Genomic DNA, 22215 nt, shown 5'->3' on the forward strand with positions numbered 1-22215 from the left:
TTGGTTTTCCTTGATCTTGTATTCCTTAAAATATTACCAAAATTTCTACCAGTCACTTTAAGCACACGGAGGCAAATACTATCTGCATTACAACAGTAAATTTACAAAACATCTTTCACTGACTCATGGAAAAGAATATTAAATTCAATAATTCCTATACTGTTCTAGCAAGTATGTGGTTTATTGATTAAGCTGCCCATGCTACCTACAATAAGTTGGCCATACTAAGAAACTTGTATGCTCCTAGAAGACTAATCGAGAGCTCAAGCCTAGTTTCAAGTGTACCTTGCCAGAACACATAACAAAATCCAAAAGAACTCAAAGTGTTTGCATGGAATCTATTTCTTTAAAAAAAAATAAAAAAAGAAGAAAAAAAAAAACTTCCCTCTGGAAGTCAGCTTGGTTCTATATTTATCTGGCAGTCCCTTCCAAGCATGTCCCAAAACTTTGCTACCTATACAACTCTTACAACTCCCTAAAGTCACTGCATAATACTACAGAATAAGGGGTAAATGTTACCACTATTTATTTTAAAATATAGTTTCTATTATTATTTATAATAATTAGAATAAATATTGTGTTAATTTTTTTTTTTGCTATGAAAAATAATCCTTGTTCATTTTAAAGAGGTAGTAAAAGGTTCCTAAAAAAAAAAAAAAAGAAAGAGGTTTCCCCCTGTAAGGTAAAATCATAATTTGCTAGTATGCATCACATTATGAAATACTTACCTTTAAACTAAGCCCCCCCCCACGGCACTCTGTCACAGGGCTTCTGTCTCCACCTAGTCTTCCATCTAAGTTCAAAGGTTCTGGCCGCCTGACTGGCCAAGCTGCAATGACAAGCACAGAACACAGCTCTGAAGGAACAGCATACTCATGCAGTTCGTTCAGAGCTCTGTGCTGGGCCAGTCGGGCGGCCGGAGCTCGCAAACTGAGAAGATCAGGTGAAGACAGGAGCCCTGTCAGTGGTGACAGCATGGGGCTGGAGGGCTTCATTTTAAGGGAAGGATTTCATAATGCACTAGTATGCGGTGCATACATGCACATTATGATTTTACCTTACAGGGGGAAACCGCTTTCCTTTCTTTTTTTTTTTTAAGAAGTTTGACATCACCGGCTGCTGTTCGCTGGAATATCTCCTAAATGGGGCATGTTTAGGAGATATTCTTTTTTCCTGCAGGTAAGCTTTATTATAAGTTTACCTGTAGGTAAAAATGCCACACAAGACTTTACTACCACTTTAACGGAAGCTTCTACTGTATAGAACAGGGGTGGGCAAACATTTTGACTTGAGGGCCGCAATGGGTTCATATATTGGACCCGGGGGCCGGACCAAGAGTAGATGAATGATGTGTATGTGTGAATTAATATAAATTAAAATTTGTAACATTAAATGTTTAGATTAATTTAAGGTAGAAAAGCATAAAAAGAGTTATTTTACAAAACTTTTATGCCCCCCACTAGCTGCTGGCCGGCCCAGCCACTACCATGCCATCCATAGTAAGTATAGTAATATTCCCCCATAGTAAGCATAGTAATTAATCCCCCATATAGTAATTCATCCCCCATATAGTAATTCATCCCCCCTATAGTAATTCATTCCCCATATTAATTCATCCCTCATATAGTATTTCATCCCCCATAGTACTATTCCCCCCCAAGTAGTAAGCCAAGTCCCCCCTGTGTCAATTTTCTTACCTTTGCTCCGCGCGTTCCTCTCGCCGTGTTCCCGCACCGTTCCGGTCTTCAGGGCGGACTGTGAGAGGAGCCTAGCTCCCCTCACGTTCGTCACGCTGCCCCGCCTACACACATCCTGACAGCCAATGTTTGCCTGCCCTGGCTGTTTTTTTTTTTATCACGCTCCGCGGGCCGGATTAAAAGGTCCGCCGGGCCGTATCCGGCCCGAGGGCTGTAGTTTGACCATTGCTGGTATAGAATATTGTTACCATCACTTCAAAATATATATGCTACTTTGCTCCCTTTATCCATTGCAATGTTCTGAGCCGTAATACACATAGCATGTATATATGTGCAAACACATGTCCACTACTACTATGAATGATAAAACTTTTATTTCTATACAGAATATTGTGAAACTCCCTGTTTTATAGTATTTGCATACTATTTTAAGTACAATTTTGATCCTCAAGTTTGATACAGTCTGAACCTAAAAGACTGCTTTGATGTCCATGGTTTGAAGAACCTCTGAAGCAGGTCTATCTACAGAACAGAGAGCCGCTATACCATTATTTCAGCCCCACCACTGGTTATGGCATGCAGGCTGCTATGGACTGTTCTCATCTGGCCCGATGTGCACCGAACAAGCAGGGAATCTGTGAGGATAACTTTGCTTTTATTAAAGTGGTTGTAAGCCCTTATATATACCCAGTGAAGTGACTGGCCTCAGCTGATACACAGAGATTAAACAAATCCTCCTACATAAGTTATACTGGTCTGTCTATCTGCAGTCTTGTCCTCTCTACATTAATTTAAAGTCCAAAATTTATAAAGCTGATCTGAGATTTAGGAAAAAAAATAAGTGAAGAGCCAAAATAACACTATGCAAAACTCAGTGAGGAGAGCTCTGAGAGCTGATTGGAGGGAATAGACACCCCCCTCCCCCCACCACCACCACCACACACACAGCTGAGGCAGTCAGTCAATCTGCTGGAGAGCCCTCCTCTGTCACCATTTTTCTCTTGGTGTCAGGAAAACTTGTCAGAAGCGGCACATGCAGATAGCAGAGAAATGAGGCAGTAGACAGAAATTACACTTAGTACTCTTAACTGAAACAAGTACACTACAGAGGGAACTTTCGGTCCGATCATGTGACCGGGAATGACATTTCTTAGGGTGGAGCTTGGTGACTTCATTCCCGGTCATATGATCGGTCCGGAAGTTCTCTATGCTTGTGACTTATCTGAACAATGTGAGTGTTATTCCCTACTTGTTTTTAAGAGATTAAAACGGTATTACACTATGGGATCTGTCCTTTTCTTCCTTACATGTGGAGTTTAAGCTGGGAAGAGATTTGTCATCTATGGAGGTGCCTGTATGAGTCCCTTGCTGCCATCTGGAGCCTTTTTGATGGAATTATTTTGCTTAGATGACCTACATTATTTTATAGGTCCATGCTATGAGGTGAGCAGCCATCCTTATTCATAGGTGGAGGTCCACAGATTTTAAGGTGGAGCACTGAAGTTTTTTTTGGAGCACATTCTATATCAAACACATTTAATCAAGCACGAAAATTGAATTGTCACAATTATAAGGACTTTTATTGTATATATTTGATATGTTTATATGTACATGACTATTGCGTTTATGAGCTAGTGCAACACTGTTTTTCAGATTAGTTATAGGATGACGCTGTACTGCATTGGTGACCGTATGTACAAAAAAAAAAAAAAAAAAAAAATCGTGAAAAATGTTTTTCCATTTTCCACAAAATTATGACAAAAAATTACAACTTCAAAAAACTCGCCATGCCTCTTACTAAATACCTTAGACTTTCTATTTTTTCGAAAAGCGGTCATTTTGGGGGTATTTGTACTGTCCTGGCGTTTTAGGGCCTCAATACATCAGGATTTATCAATTTTTAGATATATACCATAGTTTGTGGACGCTATAACTACCATCTAAATAATAAAACACTGATTTGGTTTATTTTCACCAAAGACATGTAGCAGAACAAATTTTGGCCTAAATTTGCGTAGAAAGAGTATTTATTTGAAAAATGTTACAACAGAAACAAAGAAAGCGCTTTTGTTTTTTAAAGGTTCGGTCTTTTTTTGTTTATAGTGCAAAAAATAAAAAACCCAGTGGTGATTAAATACCAACAAAGGAAATCTCTATTTGTGTGAAAAAAATGTCATATGAGCTGCATGACTGCGCAATTGCCATTTACAGTGCAACAGTGTTGAAAGGTGAAAATTGGCCTGGGCAGGAAGGGGATAAAAGTGCCCAGTAGGCAAGTGGTAAATTTCACTTCAAGGCTCTCAGATCGTCCTATACAAATTTGCCTGTACCTAAAATGGAGAGCAACTGAGCATGTGCAGAGCAGGGCGAGACAGTGTATTACTAGGTTTTAAACAGTATAGACACTTATTTTTAATGTTTTACATAGCTATACCTGCAAAAGGAGCCAGTCTTGATCTAGCAAGACAATTTTTTGACTAAAGTTCCACTTTAGCATAAACAAGGTTTTCTTTTGTTGTATTGTAAAAATAAAAAAATGATTTAATTTTTTTATGCAATCCACTTTTTCTACTTTGATCAGTGTTCGTTTAGTATTTACTGTACATAAAATGTATACATTTTATTCTACAATTTGTTCTGTAAAAAAAAAAAAACTAAAAATTCTAGAGCAAAGGTATTAACATATGAAAAAGAAAAAAAAACAACACTTTCACTTTTGTAATGAGAAACGAACCCCCCCCCCCCCCCCAAATATGATTAAAAACTAAAATAAAGTTTAAAAAGTGGAACTACACTGCATCAGAGCACCACAAATCAAAACCATTTAATTCATTTTTATTGTTTAAAGCAAACACCCTCATGCATCCATGTCTCCATGCTTTATTTTGCTGAGAAATCACTTTTGAAAACACTCTCTAGCATTTCTATTTGTGGGCATCTTGAGCAAGGGCAGATGATTCATGTCGTATTTACTTCCTGATGTCCATCTTCCCTTAGCTCAGGCAGGAGGGTGTACTTAGCTTAGAATATCCCCTCCTGCGATGTATGACATCATTTGCCTAGGCCTGAAAAATAGGAAGTAACTGAAGAAATGTAAAAAATATGTTTAAAATAAGTAAATATGATAAACTTTCTTATCTATTTACTAATGTTAGCAGCATATGGATTAAAAATAGTCAATGTTGATTGAGAGAGTGAAATTCCATTTTAAATATTGTTTAAAATAATATGAAAAAAAATTCAGTAGTAAAATAGTTGAAGGGAGAAGGACAAGAAGAAATTAAATAGGTCTGATCATGGCACACTGAGTTAATAAGATGTACAAAAGGAACAGCTATCATTCTGACAGTTGGGAATTGCTGCCAAGTGCAAGGGGGAATGGACAGTGGGGAAGAAGGACAAGGCATACTACATACACAAGCTCTTTGTACTGTGATGAAATTTTTTTTTTGCCATGTATAGTGCACCCAATGTCCACTGGTGCATACAATGTGACTGTCACATTTAGAACACTGTACATTAGCATTAGCTGGAGTTACAATTATTAGCTCAAAATCTGATGAGAAAGTATTTCTGCCACAGAGTTGTTAGCTTCTCCCTCCCAAATACCGACAATGAATTGCCAATGGAGGCAAGAGGACTGTATGGAAATACAAAGCATATGGCATCCTCTTTCAAGAAAACAATTTTACACTGTAGTTGCATGTACTGTTTGCTAAATTCATTATTTCTTTTTTTCTTGATATTAGCATTTTTTTTCGTTATTTACCTTTTCAGGCCATATACCAAGGTGAAAATACAGTCGCGCTTGTAGTAATAGATGTTGTACGCTGTCTGGATACATAGCTAGGTACAGATCCAAAGACACTCTCAGCAGCATAAAGCTACGATCTTTACTTTCCCTGTAAGACACACGTAAGAATAGTAAAGAATAGTAAACATAAGAATAGTAAAGTAATAATCTACATATAATAAAATGAGACCAACAGAATACCACATTTTATGCAGCCTATATGTTGGTGAAAGTTCTTATTTTATCCAGGTCATAGTGTATCAAGTTAGTCAGTCACATTCAACTGGAATTGTTCTGTGATGTTGAAGATCTATAGCAGCTTACCAAACCACTTTATTTCCTAGAGTGTCAGGAAGATACCCCAGTGTTTGCAGTATATTCACACCTGAGGACAACTTAACTGAGGACAGCTTAACTGAGGAAAGAATGTGGAAATGTTGATTGTCCAAGAACAGGATGGTAGATTCAAAAGTTGTGGTGCCATCCTGCCCTAGTAATAAGAACATCACTGGTGTCAGGAAGCCTGCATTACAGTAGGCGTTAGTTCCTCAATTTACATGGTAAAGGTATGAACTGTTGTCATATTGCCAGGGTACAGATGTTAGAACAGCATAATATGTGGAAGAAAGATGAAGACTAAGGGAAGGTTGCTATATTTTGACAAACAGTAAATGGTCTCTTTTATGTCATTTGAGAACCAGTTGTCTTCTCTGTTCTCGAAAGAACGTCACTTTTTCTCAATAGCCAGTTCACACGGATGTAATAATTTACTGAGGTTTATACTCAGGATCTTGTTGGCAGAAAGATCCTCAGTAAAACGTTCAGTAAAGAACTTGTGTAAACACGTGTAAATGCTACAAAATAACCTGTGTCTCTCATCGTCGTTAACATGTACGGGGAGGAGATGGAGAAGAGAACCTCAAATTCTTTCAGATACAGTATGTTCAGGTATGTAGATGATACATGGAACAAGATTAGAATATCAAGAATACAAGCTTTTAGTAAACATAAACTCAGTAGACACATTAATTAAGTCTATACAGCACAGAACAAATTACCTTTTTTGATTGTGTGTTATACATATTGACTTGGACACTGAGGTTTACAAAAAAACTACCCATACAAAATCAGCATCTGTTCTTTGACTCCCTCCACCCATTGGAACACAAACTATTAGGACTCTGCAACATCAGGTTGAGATGGCATCAACAAAAGGTCTAAAGATAAAGAACACAGACATCTCAGGGTTGTCCTAAAGGTTTGTGGCCTTCATTAAACCATCCACAAGGCCAAGCAAAAACTCTGGATCATTCAATAGACAGGAGAAGCAGAACATATTGAGTAATATAGTCATCCTGTCTGCAGCAGGGGTGACTAAAAAACTCAGAAGGATCTATAAGCAAACACAGCATCCCCCTGTCCTTCAAGCCCAGCAATATACTGAGACAGAAACTTGTACAGTAAGTCCTCTACTTACGAACATTGAGTTACAAACTTTCAAAAGATACAAACAACCTCCAAGTTGCGAACTTTCAAAGATGAGAACATGCATTCACATGCCAAATCATGAAAGTAGCTCACGTGTCTGCCGGACATTGTCAGCTGCATGCACCCACTGCCACAAGTGGTTGTTCTGCTGTGTACTTTACTGTAAAGTTCAATAGTGTACAGTAGTACAGTATTGATTTCAAGCCTAGGATGTCTGGAAGCAAACATAAAAGCAGCAGTCTTGTCTGGTCACTCCATGCCAGCCCTTGTATGTCAGATGTCGTACTATACTACTGTACCTTTTAAAAAAGGTAATGTAGGATTAAACATCCTTTCGTTACAGTATTTTTTGTGTTTGTTTTTTATGCATTATTTGTGTGAAAAGTATTATAAACCTTACTTTGTTGGACTTAGAAACAATTGGACTTACGAACGAACTCCCAGAATGGAACGGGGACTTACTGTACATCCTAAAGATCCTACACCCAAACACAAGCACAGTAACTTGGTATAAGCAGTGCAGTGTAGTGAGCAATATAAAGACCTATACATTGGGGAAACAAAACAAACAACTGGCCCAACAAAAGAGAAAATTATACAGGCCAAGACTAAGCAGTCTTTTCACACCTTAAGCAAAAGAGATATTCTGTCAAAAAGACAGCAAAGTGCATATTTTGGAAAGAGAGAACAACTAGTTCACAAGCAATCCATCTACAGCACAATGGAACAACCTTCCCTGAACAGGGGCCTTAATTATGATTTTGCTTCCGTATATAATGCCGTTTTAAAATCTCTACCCTGGTGATTTGACAACAATTAAGATCTTTCGCCATGCAAATCAAGGAACTAACATCTCTGCAGGCTTCCTGACACCAACAATGGCGTTAAGTAGCTAGGACAGGATGGCACAGCAACTTTCACACCTCCCATCCTTCTCTTGGATAATAACCATTTACATGGCAATTGGATTCTGGGATTGAATGTTTACAGGACTTCTGCCTTGTGTATTCACCACATCATTAGCAGGAATAGAGGGGCATTAATCCCTTCCTGGCTTAATCCTTTTCACAGAGGGCAGGGGTTGTAAGAGGCTGGGCTCCGTACCAGGCAGACTGCACCCACAGCAGGATCCAGTGAAAAGCAACATTACAGGCCAACTCCACATCTTCCATCATGCAGGGATCGGGTACGATCCCCCAAGGCTCCAGACATCCACCGATCTGGAAGCTGAATAAAGAGGTGTAGTGGCTATAGTGCAACAGAGTGATGAAGGAATCATCATAGAAGAAATCCATCACCTAAGGAGAGTGGGAGGGGATATAGAGAGGATATCCCTGCAGTATTTTTGCCAGTGGCTAATTACCTAAAGACAGCTGCATATAACCCAACTGTAATGATTTTTTTTCTCAAAATAGTTTTTATTGGTTTTGGAAAAATATTCTACAAAGCAGAGCGTTTGGGCATTCCCCGGTGTGAAAAAAAGATAACATAAAAAACAACTCCAGTACCCCTCGATCAACAAGGGTGGGTAGCAGCAATTGCATGCGCAAGGTAGGCAATCAGGAGGTAGACGTTAGGCACGAGTATAACACAATAAAGTGTGAGTATTATTAAAGTGGGAGCAATGTATGGTCCCAGGGAGATGCTAAAAGCTGAACAGGGGGTACACGGAGGGACCGCCAAGTAAACCCCCGCATAGTCCCTCCCCCTCAAGGAACAAAGAACTCACTCACCATTCACTTTAGTCAAGCACAGTATCATCTCTAGCATTAGTAGTAGAGGGAGATTTGATCCAAATATCCCAGACCTTATGGAATTTTTTGGGGCAACTTCAGGAGAGATATGTCAATTTATGCAATGGGACCACTAACTTGACCAGTTTCTTCCAGCTCTCTACAGTAGGGGGTCTGGTAAGTGTTCTAGAGACCCTAGAAAAGACTAGATGATTGTCCAAGCCCAATAGACAAAAGGCCACCACTTCAGGGATGGAAATTGTGGTTACTGAGCAAATAAACTCTAACATACTGGCCCAAAATAACTAATGATTTAAAAAAAAAAGTCTGTGTCCTGTACAGTACAATCAGGAAATACAATGCTATACTAAAAGGTATATGGGAAACCTACCTTTTGCCAAGGTTGAGCAGGTTCCCTACCATACGTTGTAGAACCTCCTTAGTGCAGACAGCTGCGAAGAACTCCTCTGTTACAGGTTGACCAATCAGGTGTTCACATTCCTTTGCACTCCGGTATTTTCCATTTCCAAATGCATCCACAAAAACATAGTCTGTAACAAATGTACTTCTGCAGAGGAAATATTTAAAAAAATATATGTTTTGGAAAAGTTATCCACAAATGTTTAACTTAAAATAGTGGAAGCCAATGGTGCTCTGTCATACCAAAACCCAGGGCTCTAGTAAATTAATTTACCTGTGTCCATTTAACTAATGTTCAGTTGTAAAGTGCAAGAATCCTTGTGACATGCAACAGTGCATGATTCTGCTATATTCATTGCAAAATCCAAATTGCAGTATATAATAGAACTGTGGTATATGTATGTCACAGTCATAAACAAAAACACAATACCCATATTTCGGTGTGGTTATATGATTACAAAATATATAAAAAAGTGACAAGCTTTAACAATATCATTGTAAGTTAAATTATGGTCAATTAAGAGATAAGGTTGCAAAAAGGCACTATATGTGCTAGAAAAATCCCACCTATATGTCAGGACAGAAATATAGGAGCTTTTAAGCCCTGCTTGTTTTTAAAAAAAAAACAAAAACCCACACACAACAACTGTGAAATGATCATACGGACAGTTTTTTTCTCTAGCTTAAAAATTCAACATCATGTTTGCTGTCACCTGAATAGGCTGGAGATACACAGGAGATTTTTGTAGCTCACTTCTGCTACTAAAATTGCTAGAAAAAAATAATTAAAAAGTGCAGCAAATAACCTCTAAAGGAATAGAACACAACAATCTTGATGCAGTACCCCTAGCACCTTAGGGGTTACTTTGGTTTGTGATCATTTACTACAAATTGTTATTAATCTCTAACAATTTTAGTAACAGAAATTAGCTATTTAAAATATGTGTAGCATTAACCACTGACAAAAAAGTGGTTAAACTTCTTAGTAGTAAGAGATTAAAATGACTTATCACTAGGGTTAGTCACTGACAGCCGCTGAAATAATGGATTGGGATTTTGGACGTACATACTTGTTTCAGATGTGTAACTTACCAAGTAGTGAACCCAAAATGAAAGCTCTGGAACGTCTGCTTTTAAATCAAGCCATCAATGGCAGCTCCCATAGTTATAACCCGACAATTGCCCAATAGATGGAATTTGCTTAGGCTAATGTCTTTAACATGAAAATGTGATACAAAATTCTCTCTGGTCGCAGCCACATTAAGTGATTAATGGGAGGTATCCAGAGCTCTGACTACAGAGCTTTCTACAGTGCCAGACACAAAAAAGGTGCTCTTATTTCATATGTAAGAAATTATGTAAGAAGTAACCTGTCAAGTCCACAATATATAGAAGCTATGGTTAACCATGGTGCAAATGGAATATAATGTGGTCTAGTAATGTTCATCTGTAACTCTGCTGCTTCTGAAGCATTTGATATAGAAAGCATATGCAGAATAAATATGTGACAATTTTATTAATGAATGTCTGAAAGCTAGGGGTATGAAAGTTCTTTTTTTACTTGGTTTTATTGGCTTGACTGCAGCAGTCAGCCTTTCCTTCCCAGTAGATTTGAATAAAATGTATTAATGGTCAGAAATGTTCCAACCAGTCCAAGCTTTTTACCTATAGAGTTATATAAAATTATTTTCTTACCCAAGAGTACCTTGGCACCATCTTAGCATGAAATGATGAGGAAAATTGACTGGCTCCAGAAAAACTCCCAGGCGCAGAGCAAGGGTGAGATAGAGAACGCAGAGGCTTATGGGGATTCCAGTCTTATTAATTAGAACCTTGAAAAAACAAGTAACAAATGTTTAAAAGGACAACTCTGCCAAGAATCATTTCCATCTGTTGTCACATAATGTATCCATAACCCTAACAGGCAGGTGGCAAACAGGCTCTTTTAATGCCCAGCCAACACCACCACTTTAGGAAACATGAAGGTTGCAGTTGCTGACTTCTCATTCTGCACTTGCCAGATGATCCCTAGCTTTCAGGTCCCCCTTCTTGATTTAGTACTTTGAGTCAGTAAACCAGTACTTTGATAAAGGCTTTTGGCTTTGTCATTTCTCCTGGTATGTATGCCATTTGCAGGTCAATGACTTTAAAAGTACTGAACCCAGTGAATCAGCATAGCAGCATTTTCAGAAGGTGGTAAGCAACAGCAGATCTCATATCTCTTTGAGGAAATGTTTAATTAAAATAACGTATGTTATGTATCCAATCAGATTTGCTGCCATGCTAGAAGACTCCTTTTTTTCTAAAAAGGATGCTGTAAAAGCCATCTTTGTACATAATCACTAATAAAACTAAATATGATTCTCTCTAGCACGATCATACAGAACTCTGATCTGTGACAACACAAGACAACACATAAAATAAGAATTTTCTGTTTACCATAAGATGTTTTGCATGGGGGCCTTTAACCACTCACCTACAGGGCACTTATACCCCCTTCCTGCCCAGGCCAATTTCCAGCTTTCAGCGCTCTCACACTTTGAATGACAATTGTGCGGTCATACAACATTGTACCCATATGACATTTTTTGTGACAGATAGAGCTTTATTTTGGTGGTATTTAATCACCTCTGGGTTTTTTATTTTTTCTGAAACAAACCAAAAACAACTGAAAATTTTGAAAGTTTTTTCTTAGTTTTTGTTATAAAATTTTGTAAACAAGTGATTTTTCTCTTTCACTGATATGCGCTAATGAGCCTGCAGTGGTGGGCACTGATAGGCTGCACTGATGGACACTGATATTTGGCACTGGTAGGTGGCACTGATGGGCATTGACAGGCATTACTGATGGGCACTGAAAGGCAGCACTGATACATGGCACTGATAGGCGGCACTGACGTGCACTGACTGGCGGAACTGATAGGTGGCACTGATGGGTGACACTGAAAGGCAGCTCAAATGGGCACTGATATGTGGCATTGATGTGCACTGGTAGGTACTGATATGTGGCATTGATGTGGCACTGGCACAAGGCACTGATGAGCACTGAGAGCTGGCACTGATGGACACTGACAGGTGGTGCTGCTGGGGCTACACTGATCATCAGTGCCCTGATGATCAGTGTACATGTCCCCTCCGCGGAAAGCCGATTACCGGCTCTCCTCTCATGAGCCGTCAGCGTGACAGAGAGGAGAGAAATGCCGATAACCGGCATTTCCCTGTTTACATGTGATCAGCTGTGATTGGGCACAGCTGATCACATGACCGAGCCAAGATCTTCGGCTCTTTCCGTGATCGGTGATCCGCTGTGTCCGAGGGATACAGCGCACCGTCGATCGCCAGGCTGCGCGCGCCCTGAGCTGCGCATGTGCGCCGAGAATGGAAGGACGTCATAGGACTTCCTCCCAGAACGAGAGAACCACCTTGCGCCCGTCATTGGACTATGTGGCGGGCGGGAAGTGGTTAATCAACACAGGGATATAGAAATTCATAGATGTGAAATTATACGCATTTGCCATCAGGAAGCAAGAATTGGCAAAGAAAAAACTTTTACGGTTCACTATAAACTAGCCCCTGACCATCCTGCCTCTGTTTTGTGAAATAGCAGTACAAAGGGCCAAGACACAGAGGGATGGCATCAGTGTTCCTTAATAGACTGTAATAAAGAGATTTTTCTAAAAAAAAAATAAAAAAATCCAGGTTTTCATTATTATCCATTGAGAACACATGGATATAGAAATGTATAGATGTGTGGGACATCCAAAAGCAATTGAGGAGTGGGCAACTGCCACTGAAAGAACTAATGAATGTGTAAGAAAAGATATTAGAAGAGTTTTCGAAGAAAAAAAAAAAATAGCCGAAAGCAGCCAATGAAAGAATGGGGCAGCAATATGGAAATTGCTACAATATGGAAGAGTACCAAAAAGAATCTGGTGTTCAAGAACAGGTCAGGTAGCAGCACTAGGAGGGGACTATCATCTGAAAGATAGTGGACCCCAACATTAAAGTGAAAGGCAACCCACCAACCACTTTAATCTGCTATTGGTCGGGCAGGCCTTTCATTCCTACGGGTGGGCGTCATATGACGTCCTCCCAGACACGCTGCTTGTGCACGCCCCCCAGGGGTGCGCAACGATTGGTGGAAAGCGGTGTCCCTTGGATGCAGCGTATCACCGGTCACGGTAAAGAGCCAATGACGTTGGCTCTTTACTATGTGAGAATCTGTGTCCAATCACACAACGCTGTTACACTGTAAGGAAAGGAAAGCCGATAAACGGCTTTCTTGTGATAGGGGACATTTACACTGATAACCAGGGCACTGATAGGTGGTTCCAAACCCGAAAGCCAGGTAGAAACTCCTTAAGAAGTTCTCAAGAACAGGGTTTCACCAGATGGATGCACCACAGCCCTGGACCTATAATGAACTCTTCTGCTAACTTACACATTACACCAAAGTTTTCTAGGAGGGAACCTAATGCAGAATCCAATGTTCAGAGGAAACATTACTGACCAGCCCTGCTTCCCCCTCACAGTGGGGTTTGGGTAAAGCTTCCAAGGCTAAGCTGAGGATCAGCCAATCCAGATATCTGCAAAATGAGCCCCCGTAGCTCTTCAGCAACTGAATAATCTTAATTAATAAATACAAAGTCTTAAGAAAAAGTAGAAAAGGTTTGCAAATGTTTAAAAAGGAGAAGTTCACCTTTTAACCAAAAATAATAAAATGCCCATTTTTCTGCAGGTAAAAAAAAAGTGCATTTATTTATTTTTTGTTTCAGGAGCCTGTAAACCACTGCACCTGTGAACAGCAGATTGCTGGTGCCATGCAGGTCTCCTGCAGTTCCGTCAGTATATCTGCTTGCATGTACAGGCTAGCAGATATACTGACAGGAAGATTCAAAGAACTATCATGGGGCTCCACAGCGCCATGGTAGTTGATTGATAACTACAAGCCAACAGCCACTAAGGCTGTCAGGACTTGTAGTTCATTATTAAACAACTACAGTGCTCCCCATCAATCTAAAATGTTAACCACTTGCCCTCCAGAGGATTTACCCCCCTTCCTGACCAGGCCATTTTATGTGATACGGCGCTGCGTTATTTTAACTGACAATTGTGCGGTCATGCAACACTGCACCAAAAATAAAATTTATGTCCTTTTTTGTTAAGCCGAGTAAATAGATACCCAACATGTCACACTTAAAAATTGTGAACATTCATAGAAAGATGACAAACTATGATACTTAAACATCTCCATAGGGAATGCTTTAAAAAAAATTTTTTACAGTTTATCAGTTTACCGTTACAAAAGGAGGTCTAGGGCTAGAATTATTGATCTTGCGATAACATTTGCTGCGATACCTCAAATGTGTAGTGAAAACACCGTTTACATATGCATACGTGACCTAGGTATGCGGTCGCTTCTGCGTGCCTCTATAAGACCGCAGATCTCTCCTCTACCCTTGCAAGCATGAGACTAAAACACACACACACACACACACACACACACACACACACACACACACACACACACACACACACACACACACACACACACACACACACACACACACACACACACACACACACACACACACACACACACACACACACACACACACAAAAAAAAATGGCTATGTTTACATTTATCCTAACTGGAAGTGAAAAAATGCTCATCTCTTCCGGTCTCTTAGACAAGTGGTTTCCAAACTGTGGCCCGGGGTTCAGCCCTTTGCTTGCCTTTATTCGGTCCTTGGGGCAATTTTCTTCTCACCGACTCCAACAGGGGGGCATAACTCCTCTACTAACAACATGGCACAATTTCTCACACTAATACCAACAATGGGGCATGATTCCCCCCACTTGCACCAGCAATGGGGCACTATATTTCTAATATCAAAGATACATGGTTTAATTTCACTAATGCCAGAACAATTTCTACATTTCTACCCCAAATGATTAAAGTTCATCCCCCCTAAAGTCTGAAGGACAGTAAATTGGACCTTTGTTTAGAACGTTTGGAGACCCCTGTCCTAGACTATGGAATGGAGATGATTGGGGATGTTATGGTTCCCAATCACCTGTATTGTAAGTGGCTGCAACAGCTAGATCGGATGCTGGGTTCTCTGGTGGGACAAAAGAGCCCAGAAAAGCAATGGAGAGCAGTGTGGGGGGGATGACTTATGGTGCAGGGCATCGCTGGCGGAGAAAAAAAAAATGATACCAGGGTTATGGCCGATAGCTCCTTTGGTATAACTGCTTGCACACAATGTCACACATGTACACGATTGTGCATCAAGTGGTTAACAAAAGAACAACATACTGTACATACCACATTAATAATTATGCTACCATAATTAGTGTGTGCTGTAAATACCTCCAGCATTGTTCCTGCCTCCATTGCTAGAGGCTGACATTCTGTTGAAGCTCATAGCTTCATTGAAAAACAAACTGAAATCTTTTTTTTTTTTTTTGGGGGGGGGGGGGGGGGGGAGTAAACATAAAAACTAAAATAATGTGGTTGCATAAGTGTGCACACCCTCCTATAACTAGGGATGTAGCTGCAATCACATTCAAAATCATGTTAAATAGGAGTCAGTACACACTGGCTATCATTTATTGTGCCTATGAGTAACCCCAAATAAAGTTCAGCTGTTCTAGTAGGTCTACCCTGACATTTTCTTAGTCGCATCCTACAGCAAAAGCCATGGTCCGCAGAGAGCTTCCGAAGCATCAGAGGGATCTCATTGTTAAAAGGTATCAGTCAGGAGAAGGGTACAAAAGAATTTCCAAGGCATTAGATATATCATGAAACGCAGTGAAGACAGTTATCATCAAGTGTATAAAATCTGGCACAACAGTGACATTTCCAAGAACTGGACGTCCCTCCAAAATTTATGAAAAGACAAGAAGAAAACTGGTTTGGGAGGCTGCCAAGAGGCCTACAGCAGCATTAAAGGAGCTGCAGGAATATTTGGCAAGTACTGGCTGTGTGGTACATGAGACATCAATCTCCCATATTCTTTATATGTCTGGGCTATGGGGTAGAGTGGTAAGATGGAAGCCTTTTCTTATGAAGAAAAACATCCAAGCCCGGTTAAATTTTGCAAAAACACCTGAAGTCTCCCAAAAGTATGTGGGAAAATGTGTTATGGTCTGATGAAACCAAGGTTGAACTTTTTGGTTATAATTCCAAAATATATGTTTGGCGCAAAAACAACACATCACCAAAAGAACACCATACCCACAGTGAAGCATGGTGGTGGCAGCATCGTGCTTTGGGGCTGTTTTTCTTCAGCTGGAACTGGAGCCTTAGTCAAGGTAGAGGGAATTATGAACCGTTCCAAATACCAGTCTATACTGGCACAAAACCTTCAGGCTTCTGCTAGAAAGATGGACATGAAGAGAAACCTCATCTTTCAGCATGACAACGACCCAAAGCATACATCCAAATCAACAAAGGAATGGCTTCACCAGAAGAAGATTAAAGTTTTGTTATGGCCCATCCAGAGCCCAGATCTGAATCTGATGGAAAATCTGTGGGGTGATCTGAAGAGGGCTGTGCACAGGAGATACCCTCACAATCTGACAGATTTCGAGTGTTTTTTCAAGAAAGAGTGGACAAATATTGCCAAGTCAAGATGTGCCATGCTGATAGACTCATACCCAAAAAGACTGAGTGCTGGAATAACATCAAAAGGTGCTTCAACAAAGTATTAGTTTAAGGGTGTGCACACTTATGCAGCCATATTATTTTAGTTTTTTTGTATTTTTACTTCCCACCACCTAAAAGATTTCAGTTTGTTTTTTAATTGAGTTGTACAGTTTATAGGTCACATTAAAGGTGGTAAAAGTTCTGAAAGGATTTATCTTTGTCTCGTTTTTTTACATCACAGAAATCTGACATTTTAACAGGGGTGTGTAGACTTTTTATATCCACTGTATGTCTTGGCTCAGATTGAGGGCTGACAGAAGCTTCACAGTGCTGAAGTTCACAGGCTGAGATGAGGGAGAAAGCAGAGACCATCGGGGAGACAGGATAACACTCTCCTTGTAAGTTTACCTCTTTCCTGTCTCCCTGGCAGCAGTTTGTCACCTCTCCTGTCTGAGACTGGAGTACACTGAAAGTATCTTTGCTCTGAAACTGAAGTGCAATCAGCTAACTGAGATAGTACACTAGGGAAAGGAATGTGCCACAACAAGTTTAGTTCCACAGCTTCAGGCATAGTAAACAAGACCATCTAATGGAATATACAGGACTCCTAAGATTTTGTCAAACACAGCAGGCAGCTGATGTGACCGACAGGGCTAACTGAAATACAAAACAAACTGGGAGATCACTAGAATCATGAAGTACACAAAAATGGTTTATTAAATAAAAAATAATAAATACTACTCACAGGTATAGGCAATAGATCGACACATAAAAATAATCCATCAGGCAGCATTAATAGGAAGGTTTGACATCCAAAAGCTACCACCAGCATTCAACAAATTAACCAACACAGTTAATGTTGAAAAGGAAAGCACCAAAGGGTAATGGTCACTGGAACATGTCGGGAGTTAGGTGTCCCTAGGGAGGCATACTTACCGATAGTTTTGGGCTTGATGTTCGAGTCGAACGTAAGTTCAACTCGAACATCGACCGTTCATGTGTTCGTCCGTTTGCGGCATTCGGCGGGCTGTTCGTCCACCAAGTGTCCTACAATGCACTGTGCCACAGGTCAGGTGCAATGCTTTGGCCAATCACAGCACAATGCACTGTGAGAGCCATGATTGGCCAAAGTCACGGTGACTTTGGCCAATCATAGCTCACATCTAAGTACCTGCCCCACACTATAAAAGGCTTCTTACACTGCAGTCTTAGGCAGTGTGTTGCTGGACACTGACGAAGACAGAGGGGCGAATACTCTCCCCGAAAAAATAAATACAAAAATATATATATAAAAAAAAAAAATACATTAAAGAAAAGTGTGGGTTACCCCCCATAATCCTTATTTGGGCCCTTTAGGTGTGGTAGGAAGGTTAGGAGGGAAACCACAGTAAGAAAAAAAAAAAAGAAGGAGCGTAGGGTTACCCCTAAAAGCCATACCCGGCTCTTTAGGCCTGGTAGGACTTTTAAAAAAGGAACCCCACCCCAAAAAAATGAGGAAAAAAAAAAAAAAAGTGTGGGAGCCCATTAAATTCCAACCAGACTCTTGATCCGAGCATAGGCCTCGTAGGGCAAAAGGCAGCTTACGGTGTCCCCATGCCGAAGTGAACAAGGGCTTCTTCCCCAAAACACTGGCCCAGTGGTTGTGGGGTTCTGCGGGCAGGGGGGGGGTTCATTAGCCTCAGGATACTTCTTTAAATAAGGGGGAACCCTGTGACTGCCCCCCCATCCAGCGTTGTCCTGAAGACGACTTCCCGAAATAGAAAAAAACCTGGACGCCCACTAACGTGTCCGCACCCGCCGGGCACTTGCAATAGGACAGGACTGACAGTTGCCAGTCAGATGTAAAAACTGGGTGGTGCTAGCGGTGACGTCAGCCACGCCTATTTGTTTACATCTGACCGGCAAATGTCAGACCTGTCATACTGCGGCAAGTGTTCGGGTCAGTGTTTTTTTTTTTATTTTGGCGAGTCGGCGGAACAATGCTGGACGCCGTGATTGATGATGGATCACAATGATGGAACCATTTTTTTTTACTTTTTTTTTTTTTTTAAATCAATTGGTTGCCGACCAGCCACAGTACATATACTGTGTCAGGGCGGCACCGCTGCGCAAAATCACGTATACTGATTATACTTGATTTTGCATTTCGGGTAGGGGGGCGGGCGTGAGGCGCCCTACACGTGCCGCCGATCACGGCTGCGGGTGTCAATCACCGAGTCCCGGCCGGTGATAGCCCGGCGATTACCGGCAAACACTGACAGGGAGCACGGCTTTTGTGCATTAAAAGTAAAAAAAGTTTTTGGAAAATTACAAAAAAAAATATATATATATATTTAGTTTGTTTACACAAAATTGTCACTTAGGATTTACTGCTCACACATGCCATGGGTATATGTGGAATTACTCCCCAAAACACATTCTGCTACTTCTCCCAAGTATGGGGGTACCACATGGGAGAGACGTTTTGGCAGTCTAGCAAAGTACAGGACCCCAAAATCCAATAAGCACCTTCAGGCTTTTAAAGGACTTTATTTCCTCATTACACTTCCTGACTACCAATCACAATTTAGGAGGCCTTGAAATGCCAGTATAGCACCACAACTCCCCAAATGACCCCTTTTTGGAAAGTAGACACCCCAAGGAATTTGATAAGCAGAATGGTGAGCATTTTGCAGATCTTGTTTGTTGCCACAAGTTTTTGGAAAATGAAGGAAAAAACAAAAAAACAAACAAACATATTTTTTCTTCTTTTAGATTTCAAAACCTTGTGAGAAAAAAAAAATGAGATCTGAAAAATACTCAACATGCCTCTTTTTAAATTCCTTGGGGTGTCTACTTTCCAAAAAAGGGTCATTGGGGGGGGGAGGGGTTGGTGCTATCCTGGCATTTCAGGGCCTCCGGAACTGTTATAGGTAGAGAGGAAGTGAAATGAGGAAGTTACGCACCTTCAGGCTTTCAGGCTCCTGTATGTGGCTAGGCTCCCAAAAAGTCTCACACATGTGGTATCCACATACTCAGTAAAAGTAGCAAAATGTATTTTGGGGTGTACTTCCACATATACCCATGGCTTGTGCGAGAAATATACCATTTAAATGACAACTTTGTTTAAAAAAAAAAAATGTTTTTGTCATTTTCCAGAAACTTGCAGAAAAAAAAAAAAAAATCTTCCATGGACTCAATATGCCTCTCAGCAGATAGCTTAGGGTGTCTACTTTCCAAAAAGGGGTCATTTGGGGGTGTTTGTACTATCCTGGTATTTTAGCACCTCAAGAAATGTGATAAGCAGTCAGAAAGTAAAAGCTGTGTAAATTCAATTATCTATACCATAGTTTGTAGATGCTATAACTTTCACACAAAGCAATCAATATACAGTTATTGGGATTTTTAACCAAAAACATGTAGCAGAATACATTTTGGCCTACATTTTTTATGACCGAAATGAGAAAATATTGTTTTTTTCAAACAAAATTTTTTTTTTCTTCAAAACTTTGATAGTGCCAAAAATAAAAAGTGCACAGGTGATCAAATACCACCAAAAGAAAGCTCTATTTGTGTGAAAAAAAGGACGTAAATTTCGTTTGGGTACAGCATTGCATGACTGCGCAATTACCAGTTGAATTAGTGCAATGCCGAGTAGCAAAAAGTCCTGGTCATTAAGGGGGGTAAATCCTCTGGAGAGCAAGTGGTTAAAAGGACTTGTGAAAAACTGTTTTGCTTTTTGTTCAATTAAAGGCATTAAAGGAATGTTTCAAAAGTCTGATGTTGTTGTTTTCTCCAAATGTAACACTCTAGTGAATGGGTAGGGTGCAAGTACCCTTTACTCATTCACAAGGGGGGAGCAGAATCAGAGTGCCACCTTATTTAAAGGCCAATAACATTCATATAAGCCTTCAAAATGGTCACTTTTACAAGTTTGAGCCCCATAGACTTGCATTGAGTACGAAGTTCGCGGTCAAACATTCAGTAGATTTAAACGTTCGGCCGCGAACCTAACACGGGGGTGTTCGGTCCATCACTACTTACAGAGTTGTAATTACAGTATACATAGAGATACCAGAGACTGAGATGTACCAGAACATACTAATCCTCTGAAACTGAATCACTCTTTGGGTAATGCAAAGGTAAAAAATGTGCCACATGCAGAGTATAATGCTCAAGGTCATATACCAGGACATTTTTGTCCCTTTATAAATGGCATACTTAAGACGTGTAGATATCAGGAAAAAAGGTCAACCGTAATGTACTCCTGCTCTGTAACTGAAGATGACATTGCAACTAACTGTCCCAATACAAGGTGGTAAAGACAGAACCTCATGCAGAGTATAATTCTCAATGTCATAAACCAGGATAATGTTGTCAAATATAGAGGCACACTTTCCAAGGTATACTTACACATTGAGAGATCAGAGACACGAAAATGTACTCCTGCACACAGTAAAACAGCGTAAAGAAAGTGCTACATGCATAGTATTACGCACAATGCCACATACCAGGATATGATTAAGTAGGCATGCTCACCAAGGTTTTCCTACAGATAGAGAGCGGAAAGTATGGTACATAAAACATGTATTTCTGCTGAAATCTGGGGAGTGCTCTGAGGCTATCCAACACAGTACAAAATGGTGGTAAGGAAGGTGCCAATAGCAGAGCTCAGTGCTCAAAGGTTACAGCCACATTACAGTCAGCCTTTGCCCCCCACAGGCGGTACTCACAATGGAGTATTCAGAGACAGGGTCACACCAGAGGCTGCACTGCAATTCTGGGGCTGTGAAAAACTCTGCGACTAACAAACCAGAAAAATGATGTCTAAGGAGCATACGAGTCCAATGCCCAAAGATCACATTACAGGTAGGTCCCACAATCTTCAGTCCAGTATGCCCTCCAAAGCATTGCCGAGAATAAACTGGTCCAGATAGCTATGGTGGAGAGACCAGCTCAAACAGCATGCATGTGTCTTGATTGATGCAAAATCCATTCATAAAAATTGAGAATGTTGACAGAAAAATCAAGCAAAACGAAACAGAAGTTAACTTCAGCAGAGCTGAGGAAACAGCGCCCAACCTCCTAGGGCAAAGGCAAAAAACTGAGGCATGACAATTAGGGATGGGGTTATAGTAGGCAGGCCTTCTTTTGTTTGTCAGTGGGGTTGATTTACTAAAACTGGAGAGTGAAAAATCTGGTGCAGCTCTGAATAAAAACCAATCAGATTGTAGTTTATTTTTTATTTTGTCAAAGCTTAATTGAACAAGCTGAAGTTAAAAGCCAATTGGTACCCCCGTGTCTACCTCCTGAAGACAGTTGCACATAATCTCACATGTTTATGAATTTCTATGTCCCTGTGTCCCTCAAAAGGAGGCTAAAGAAATCAAGTTTTGTTTATACATTATTTATTTTGTTTATATAATCACCAAAGGATCTAACAAACTCTTCATG

General features: G+C 40.3%; 1 protein-coding gene across 2 annotated transcripts in view; it reads right to left on the reverse strand.

Annotated features, from left to right (window-relative positions):
- The window catches only part of FBXO21 (F-box protein 21), a 63500-nt gene that overhangs the window by 15320 nt on the left and 25965 nt on the right, over positions 1-22215 (reverse strand). For both annotated transcript variants that reach the window (XM_089677149.1, XM_089677156.1), the window contains 3 exons: positions 10827-10963; positions 9103-9279; positions 5467-5599 (listed from right to left, as the gene is read on the reverse strand). In XM_089677149.1, coding sequence (XP_089533275.1) covers positions 5467-5599; positions 9103-9279; positions 10827-10963 — 447 coding nt within the window. The remainder of the gene's footprint in view (positions 1-5466; positions 5600-9102; positions 9280-10826; positions 10964-22215) is intronic.

Source organism: Staurois parvus, unplaced genomic scaffold (assembly GCF_062004578.1).
Source record: "Staurois parvus isolate SC_StPar_1 unplaced genomic scaffold, SC_StPar_1.0 ptg000014l, whole genome shotgun sequence".
Taxonomy (NCBI): Eukaryota; Metazoa; Chordata; class Amphibia; order Anura; family Ranidae; genus Staurois; species Staurois parvus.